The sequence below is a fragment of the Ascaphus truei genome, chromosome 4, assembly GCF_040206685.1.
Source record: "Ascaphus truei isolate aAscTru1 chromosome 4, aAscTru1.hap1, whole genome shotgun sequence".
NCBI lineage: Eukaryota > Metazoa > Chordata > Amphibia > Anura > Ascaphidae > Ascaphus > Ascaphus truei.
In genome coordinates, this window is record NC_134486.1 from 287,839,374 (window position 1) to 287,848,547 (window position 9,174).

The window sequence follows — 9,174 nt, forward strand, 5'->3', positions numbered from 1 at the left end:
AGTCTTCATCTGTAAGAATATTAATGAAGAAATACTTTCTTCAACTGTTCCTCCTAGATGTCTTCTATCTTCAGCCCGGATGTGGCCTCTGCGACAACTATGGTTGTCAGGCGGCTTATCCAAAAATACTGGACACAATGGTGAAAGGTGCAACGCGCTTGAGAAACAGGCAGAGACACCTCTCACCGCTCCAAGCTGTTTTCTCCTCTCCTTGGCCCCACCCCCAGGCTCATCACACCTCCTTACTGCATTACCCAGCAGCAGCCAATCAGGATGAAGGAAGCTGCCCAGCCACCTAGCAGCAGCCCTGCTGTCTCCTTGCTCTGGGAAATCCCGCAGCCCCCCTAAGCCGGTCAGGTCACTATGTCCACAGAGGAAATACCAGGCACATGTCCAGTATTACCTCTAATTTTTTTTTACTGGATAGAGTGTCCGAATACAGGACAGTCTGGTTCAATACTGAACATCTGGCAACCCTAGCTACAACTGCCAGTCTTCTGTGAGAGCCCAGGCCTTTTATAGGGGGCCAGAACTGTCGCAGAAGACCTGTAATGGCATGATATAGTACAGCAACCAATCAGATTGCTTACTTTAATGTTATTGCCACTGATTAGTTATGACATCATAGATTTAGCCAGAAAGGGAAGCTTGATTGACAAAATCAGTAATGTCATAAGTCGATGGTTTTCAACCTTTTTTTAGTCAAGGAAACCTATATGAAATTTTGAGGAACCCCAACCCTAAAAGCGTGTCTGACATCAGATACATTGTAAGGTATCACAACCCTCTCTAATAGTGCGTCTGAAATCAGATGCATTGTAAGGAACCCCAACCCTCTCTAATAGCGCGTCTGAGATCAGACGCATTGTAAGTTCTTCTGTATTTGGTACAGTTTTAAAATTACAGGGAACCCTTTAGGGAAGCCCGGGGAACCTAAGGGTTCATTGGAACCCTGGTTGAAAAACACTGCCATAAGTAATGGCAGCAATCACGTTACAGCAAGCAATCTAATTGGTTGCTGTACCATGCAGGACAGGTCTCCTGCGACAGCTCTGAACCAACCAACCAACCCCCTCCCCTTCCCTTAGAAAAGGCCAGGGCTTTCACAGCAGACCGGAAATTGTAGCAGAGGCCACAACTGGTGGCTGAAGAAATAAGATATTAGATGTCTAGTGAAACAAAGAAAAGAAAGAATGCTTACATATTAAGATACATAGGTCTTGGATTCATTTATAGGTTTAGTCCAGGTCATTAATGTTGGCACCCTATACTGCTAAATTTAGGCTATGCGCTTTGACATATAAACCGACTTAAAATTAACGCTGCTTTTTATTTAATTTTTTTCTAATGGCATATTGCAGATATGCACTGCTGTTTCACACGTCTTTTGCCTATTACCACTAACGGCCGTTTATGTTAACGACAGGCCTTAACACAGCTTAAGTGAGCTTTGAAGATACCCGTGAGCACTTAAGACGTTAACATTTCATTAAATAATTAACATTGCTTAGGTTTTCATGGTCTCTCCAACACTCTAGTTATCCAATTAACACAGCCTCAATTATTAGTAAGACGTATGTATTTCCATGGAAACCTGGCCTGTTGGTAGCTCTTAAGCTCTGTACTTAAGCCCGAATACCATCACTAACATTTCAAACATGAAGTGAAATTATTTCAAAATGGTCAGCGTGACTGTACATGTATGTATATCTTTAATTATATGGCGCCATTCACAGCAGTAATACACAATAATCATAAATAACAAGTAATACAAATAACATAATGAGAAGACGTGCTTTCAGACATACGTGACATTTAGGAAAAGGAGTCCCTGACCCGAAGAGCTTACAATCTAATTGTTAGGTAGGAACGTACAGAGACAGTAGGGGGACATTCTGGTAAGTGCGTCTGCAAGAGGCCAAGGTTTATGTAAGAGGAATATAGTATCAGCCACGGAGCTACTCATATGGTTTGTTAAGCAGGTGTGTTTTAAGATGGGTCTTAATGTTAGAGAGGGTGCCAGTCGGATATTGAGGCGAAGGGCATTCCAGAGGTGTGGGGCAGTGAGTGAGAAGGGTTTAAGGCCGGAGAGGGCTTTAGGCACAAAAGGGGTAGAGAGAAGACATCCTTGAGTAGAACGCAAAAGTTAGGATGGTGCATAGGGAAAAATTAGAGCTGATATGTAAGGAGGGGCAGAAGAGTGTAAAGTTTGAAAAGTGAGGAGAATTGAGTGTGTGATACGAGATGTGATAGGAAGCCAGGAGAGTGATTTCAGCAGGGGAGACAGACAGATTTAGGAAAATAGTAGAGCGATTCTGGCAGGATAGATTGTAGGGGAAAGAGGCGAGTGGCAGGAAGGCCGAACAGCAGGTTACAGTAGTCGAGACGGGAGAGAATAAGGGCCTATATCAGCATTTTACCAGTCGAGCAACAGAGGAAAGGGCGTATCTGTTATATTGCAGAGGAAAAAACGACAGGATTTAGCCACTTCTTGAATGTGAGAGAGGAGTCAAGTGTGACCCCTAGGCAGTGTGCTTGTGCTACTGGGTGTACGATACTGTTTCCAACAGTAATGTGGAAGGAGGTAGTAGGGCCAGGTTTGGGAGGAAATATGAGGAACTCTGTTTAAGTCGGCAGAGGGCCATCCAGGATGATATAGCAGAGAAACATTCAGAAACTTAGGACTGTACAGCCGTTGTAAGGTCAGGGGCTGAAAAGTAAATTTGTGTCATCAGCATAAGAGATGATATTTGAACCCAAGAGATGTGATTAGGTCATCTAGAACAGCGGTGCGCAAACTGGGGGTCGCAAGATTGTTTAGGGGGGGCGCAGGAAGCAGCGGCGATATTGCCAGTAGCAGAGGAAAAAAAGCCGTCTGCAGCTGCAATTTTTCTTTTGGCCATTAGGTGGCGCTGTGCTCCAGTACACAGCAGCATTTCCTTGCTTCCTGTATCAACGTGTGTGACATGGGGAGAAGGGGTGAGTGAGACTGGCACATGGGGGGTGAGTGAGACTGGCACATGGTGGGTGAGTGAGACTGGCACATGGGGGGTGAGTGAGACTGGCACATGGGGGGTGAGTGAGACTGGCACATGGGGGGGGAGTGAGACTGGGACATGGTGGGAGTGAGACTGGGACATGGGGGGGAGTGAGACTGGGACATGGGGGGGAGTGAGACTGGGACATGGGGGGGTGGGAGAGTGAGACTGGGACATGGGGGAGTGAGTGTGAGACTGTGGCATGGGGAGGGTGTGATTGGCATGAGGGGGGTGAGAGTGTGAGATGGGGAGGAGGGTGAGAGTGAGTGTGACATGGGGAGGGGGGGTGAAAGAGCTACATGGGGATGGGGATGAGAGAGACACTGGCAGGAGGGAGAGAGACACACAATGGCTGGAGGGAGTGTGTGAGAGAGACACCGGGTGGAGGGAGAAACAATAGCTGGTTGGAGAGTGCAAGAGAGACACTGGAGGGAGGGAGAGGCAATGGCTGGAGGGAGAGGCAATGGCTGGAATGAGAGTGAGAGACAATGGAGGGAGGGAGACACTAGGGGGAGGGAGAAAGAGAGAGAGACACACAGGGAGGGAAAGAGAGTGGGGGAGACACTGAGGGGAGGGATAGAGAGGGACTGGAGGGGGAGTGAGAAATACAGGGAGTTGGAGAGATTGGAAGAGGAGTGTGAGACTGGAAGAGGGGAGAGAGTGAGAGACAATGGGTGGAGGGAGAAAGAGACACACTGGCTGGAGGGAAAGAGAGTTGGGGGGATGGAGGGGGAGACACTGAGGGGAGGAATAGAAAGGGACTGGAGGGGGAGTGAGAAATACAGGGAGAGGGAGAGACTGGAAGAGGGGAGAGAGGTCCTGAGAGGTTCTAATGTGGCGGGAAGAGAGAGATTAATAATACAGCAGAAATGGGAACGCTATTAGACAAATATTATAATATTTATTTTTAAGTTATGTAGTTTCAGCTATAAATACTTTTTTTGTAGACGCGTGGCGGGGGCGTTACAAAGCTGGTTCGCCCTCAATGGCTGAACCAGCTCACGTGCACTGACGTCATGTGATTTTGATTACATAAGGCAGGGGGGGCCCGAGAAATTTTATGGATTAAAAGGGGGGCTCGGCATAAAAAGTTTGCTCACCCCTGATCTAGAATATATAAAAAGAAAAGAGGTCCCAGGACAGAGCCCCAGGGTACCACCACAGAGGGATCGATAGAGGCGGTGTTGGCAAAAGAGACACTGAAATGACAATGGGAGAGGTAAGAGGAGATCCAGGATAGAGCTTTGTTATGAATACCAAGCGTTTGGAGAATGTGAAGGAGAAGAGGGTGGTCCACAGTATCAAATGCTGCAGAGGTCAAGTAATATGAGCAGAGAGTAATGACCTTTGTTTTTGGCAGCATAGAGGTCATTAGTTATTTTAGCGAGGGCTGTTTCAGTGGAGTGAGCAGTGCGGAAGCCAGATTGTAGAGGGTTTAGGAGAGAATAGGTTAGGGGGCGCAATCTTTTTCCCCTGCGCCCCCTGCTGACTTTCCCCCTCTCCTCGCGCGTGCCCCCCACCTTGAGTCAGACATCCTGGCGTCACGTTGTCATTGCAACGTGACGTCACATTTACTCTAAACCTTGCGCCCCGACGTCACATTTACTCTAAACTCTGCGCCCCCCCAGCAAATCTCACGCCCCCACTGTGCGCACCGCTGGAATAGGTGGTGAGAAAATGAAGCAAGCGAGAGAATACAAGATGTTCAAGGAGTTTAGCGGCAGGAGGGAGACAGGATGATAGTTAGAAAGACAGGTAGGGTCAAGCTTGCTGTTTTTGAGTAATGGTATAACTGTTGCATGTTTGAAGGAGGGAAAGGTACCAGAGTAGAGGGAGGAGTTAAAAATGTGTGAGTGTAGAGATTATAGTGGAAGTTTTATGCGATGGGAGGGAATGGGGTCAAGAGGGCAAGTCGTAGAGGGAGAAGAGATCAGCAACGATACATCCTCCTCTGACAGCAGAGTTGAGGAATGCAGGAGAAGAGTTAGGCCTGGGACATAGTACAGCAGGCCGTGCTGAGCCGTGCAGAGCAGATGCACTTACCCCCTGCATCTGTCATCAGCGCAGCTTTAGCAGCTGCTTCCGCATGCGTGCGGAGGCTGAGAAATTCTGAGGAGACAGGCAAATTTAAAATTTGCCGCTCAGGGGAGCGGAGGTGTGGTCACGTGACCGCTCACATCCAATGGGAGCGAGGAACTAGCCCCGCCTCTGTTCCGACTCCGCCACGCCCCCAAAGCACACTCACTGCCTCGCCTGCCAGGACACAAAAAAGCTCAAGTTTGAGCAGGCGAGGCAGAGCAGGAGTGCAGATCAGCGCGGCCCGAGGCACCATGCCCGAGGCCTTAGGAAGAGGTGTAGGATGGGAGGAGGATACAGAGGGGATGTCCTGACATATGGATTCCACAAGATACCAGAGATTCCTTCTACATTCTAGCTGCTAGGGGAACAGGGAGAGACCAATGTTGTAGAGGGATGATACTGTGAGGACACCTGAGATACATAGGAAGTATGCTTCAAATTGAATCAAAATTAGCCAATTTTCCAGAGGTGTTTACAGTCATTCTATCTTTGCAAATGTCCTAAAACACATTCTAGAACTCCTAAGCCATAAAGTTTGGCCAAAATACAAAAATGTGGCCATTTATGGGGGGGGGGCTAGCAATAAAAAAAACAAAAAAAAAAACGGAATTTATGGAAAACAAAGAACAATTCCTGTACTCCTACCAATTGGGCTAAAATAGACTAGTGACTTGTTTTTACATTTAAAACCTACATCTGTGTAACAAAATTAGTCATTTGGTTGCATCTTTTGATCAAAACATGGATTCAAGCCTGCCAAGGTAGACATTATTTTAGCTGGTACCTACACTAAATATATGCACTCATTGTTTTATGGACTAAACTTTGTGAAGTATGTGAAAGTGCCCTGAATGGGTTCAAAAAAATATTTAAAACATATGCTGTTATTTCGTGCAATTAAACATTGGCCAGAGCCAGTATCAGAGTTCCCTTATTATACAGGTAAACTGTGGGTGCACAAATATCCTAGTGTGAAATGTTAATACTTACACATGTCGTCTTTCTGGCAGCCATAAACACTCACCTGCTCTTCAGTGGAGGGTGACGTGTAGACTGACAATGAGGTGTGTGTTATACCTTTATGTTAATTGGAGAATTGGTATGAGCTCTATCCTGAAGGGAGGCGCCATACACTTCCAAGGAACTGGTTAGTAAAATAGAAACTAGGAAAGCCAAAACCAACTGCTCTTATGAAATGTATCAGTAACACTATTATTAAATGCCCTTATGGAGTATGCAGCATGGAAAAGAATCAGCCTAACATTTATGGAAAACAAATACTGTACAACTTACCTGTGCTCCTCCCTTTGTGAAGTTTTGGCTCTACCTGGTTTCTATTTTACTAAACATTTCCTTGGCGGTGTATGGCTCCTCCCTTCAGGATAGAGATCCTTTCCAATTAGCATAAAGGTATTATATACGGTCAGTCTACAATGAAGAGTAGGTGGAGTGTTTATGGCTGACCGAAAGGGCTGTGCAAGTATTAATATTTCACGCTAAATATTTGTGCACCCACTATTCCCCTTTATAATAAGAGAAGTCTGATACTGGCTTTGGACAGCTTTTAATTGCACTAAAATCACAAATAAGCATATGCTTAAATTATTTAACCCCTTCAGGGCACTTTCACAAAGTTTAGCCCGTTGGTGCGCGGGCGGTCGCAGAGGTCCCGCGCTCTACCCCAAGGCATTTAATTTAAATGCTGGGGAAGTGCGAGGCCTCTGGAACTCGCTTACCTGCTCTCTGCCGACTCTTCAGCGACGCATCGCCATGGCAACACACAGAAAATGATGCAGCGGGGTCACATGACCTGCGGCGTCATTTGACGCTGGGTCCTTGGAGAGGGCACCAATGCTGCGGCTGCAAAGCCGGGGGGCGCAGCTCAGGAAGTTTGCGCACCCCTGGTTTAGTCCACAGGACAATAAGAAATGACATAATAATTAGTGTAGGTACCTGCTAAAGAGTCTACCTTGATGAAGTTAGCAGGCTTGAATCATGTTATGATCAAAAGATGCAACAAAGACGCCTTTGTTACACAGACCAAGGTTCTAAATGTTAAAAAGTCACTAGTATATTTTAGCCCAAATTGGTAGGAGTGCAGGAATTGTTCTTTGTTTCCCATAAATGTAAGGCCAATCTTTTTACCAGCAGCAAACTTCACAAAGGAAGGAGCACAGGTAATATGTACAGTATGGGGTTTCCGCAAACTGAATTTAGGCAAGTTCCCACAGCTATACTTTAAACCAGCGGTGCGCAAAGTGGGGGGCGCGGGAGATTGTGCTGGGGGGGCGCGGGCAGTTGCAGAGGCCCCGCGCTCTTCCCCCAGGCATTTAAATTAAATGCCGGGGGATCGCGTGAGGCCCCTGCAACTGTTTACTTACCGGGATTCAGCCGCCTGTGTTGCGTCACCATGGCAACGCAGCGTCAATAGACGCCGCGGCACCATGTGACCTGACGTCACACGCCCACGCAGCGTCATCTGACGCGGCTGAAGGAAGGCAGGGGGCGCGAGAGCCGGGGCAGAGAGACAGGGGGGCGCAGCACAAAAAGTTTGCGCTCCCCTGCTATTACAAGATTTACTCATTGCTCAATGTATTTCCGATTAAATCTATACCAACATGTCAAATATCTCACATTGCTCTTACTGAACCATGCAACATCAGTCGCCATAAAAACATTGCAGAGTATCGTCTGGATTTGCATGTTTAATGTCAAATGACTTCTTCCATAGGCTCAAGAAAGAAGTCAGCTTCCCTCTTATCCTGCAATTCAAGAGCAGGTAATGTGTATCCCAAGATTAATGGAGCATTATTTTATAGTAAATAAACTAGGACTTCCAATTACCGTTTTTCTGATTGAGATAAATGTCTTTGAACTTACTGGAATTCACTAGGCTCTGCCTGTTAACGGCCATTGACTGGGATGTCAGTTAAGTGCAATACCTCCATATTGGGGTTTAGTGAATCTCTCCCACTGTGTGTAACAGTGGCTTAGAGACCAGCAGGCACAGGGTCAATATAGATTATAACCTTTGCATTTAGTCTTGCTTTAAAAATAGGTGTACATGTCAGATGTGTATCAACTTAGGACAAATGCTGACAGGTCATACTGTCAGTGATAATTTCATGTTTATTTGCCTTCCCATTAATGAGGTGTATTACATTGTGTGGGGGAGTGTATAGGGTTAAAACTCATCTGAGCAGACCAGGAAAAACCACATACTGGCATGTATGTTTGCAAGCTGATTGGAAAGTAGCAGTTTAAAAAAAAAAAAAGTAGCAGTTTAAAAAAACAAAAAAAAACACAGACAGCAAACTTCCCACATATTTTGCTCTCAATCTGTGAGGGAACAGGCTGCAGCGAGCCTGAACAGCCTTTGAATACCAGCAAATAGGTACTGTCCGGTTGTTTTGCAGACATGCTATTTAAGTTAGACTTTTGTTACCGAATTGCTGCAACCCCTGCTATGGGGAATAAAGAACTTTTGTTACAAGAAAGTTGTGTGAACTCCTTCCTGGCCACATGTACAAGGCCGCTCCATTAGAGTGGCTTAAGGGATTTTTGCAATTGTTCCCCTTCTTGGAGGTAGTACATATTACATTGCAGACAATGACTGAAGGGTCCATTTTTATTTCCTTTGCTCTAGCCTCTGCATTCTGGACTCCAATCCCTATTCATTTAGACCTAAGAGCCTCTGGGGATTACCAGCAATACTATTCACCAGCTGAAAACACGGCCAGTGAGCGTGCAGACATAAGAATCCAGAGACCTAAAACGGTGAGAGACAGGAGAGACTTGTATTCTGAAACTTACCAGTTAAGAAAGTCAAATATGCTGTTTGAAACAAAATACAAATTGTAATTTTAGTCAGTTATGGAAGGAAAAACTAAAGTAAAAATAATGCATCAATCTAAACACGTTTTATTTTTTAACACATTACAGGGACGGGGTCTGTGGGTGTGAACTATGTGGCAAGAACATAAGCGCTATATTGTTAGTCTTCATACTCCACATTAGTAGTTTTGTGGAAAGCATGGCCAGTTTGCTGAAATGAGTT

At 45.8% G+C, this 9,174-nt stretch overlaps 1 protein-coding gene across 1 annotated transcript in view; it reads left to right on the forward strand.

Moving 5' to 3' along the window:
- The window catches only part of LOC142493484 (coiled-coil domain-containing protein 162-like), a 69,512-nt gene that overhangs the window by 56,820 nt on the left and 3,518 nt on the right, over nt 1–9,174 (forward strand). Inside the window, exons 14-15 of the mRNA XM_075597592.1 lie at nt 7,849–7,896; nt 8,764–8,894. Of these exons, the coding sequence (XP_075453707.1) occupies nt 7,849–7,896; nt 8,764–8,894 (179 nt within the window). The remainder of the gene's footprint in view (nt 1–7,848; nt 7,897–8,763; nt 8,895–9,174) is intronic.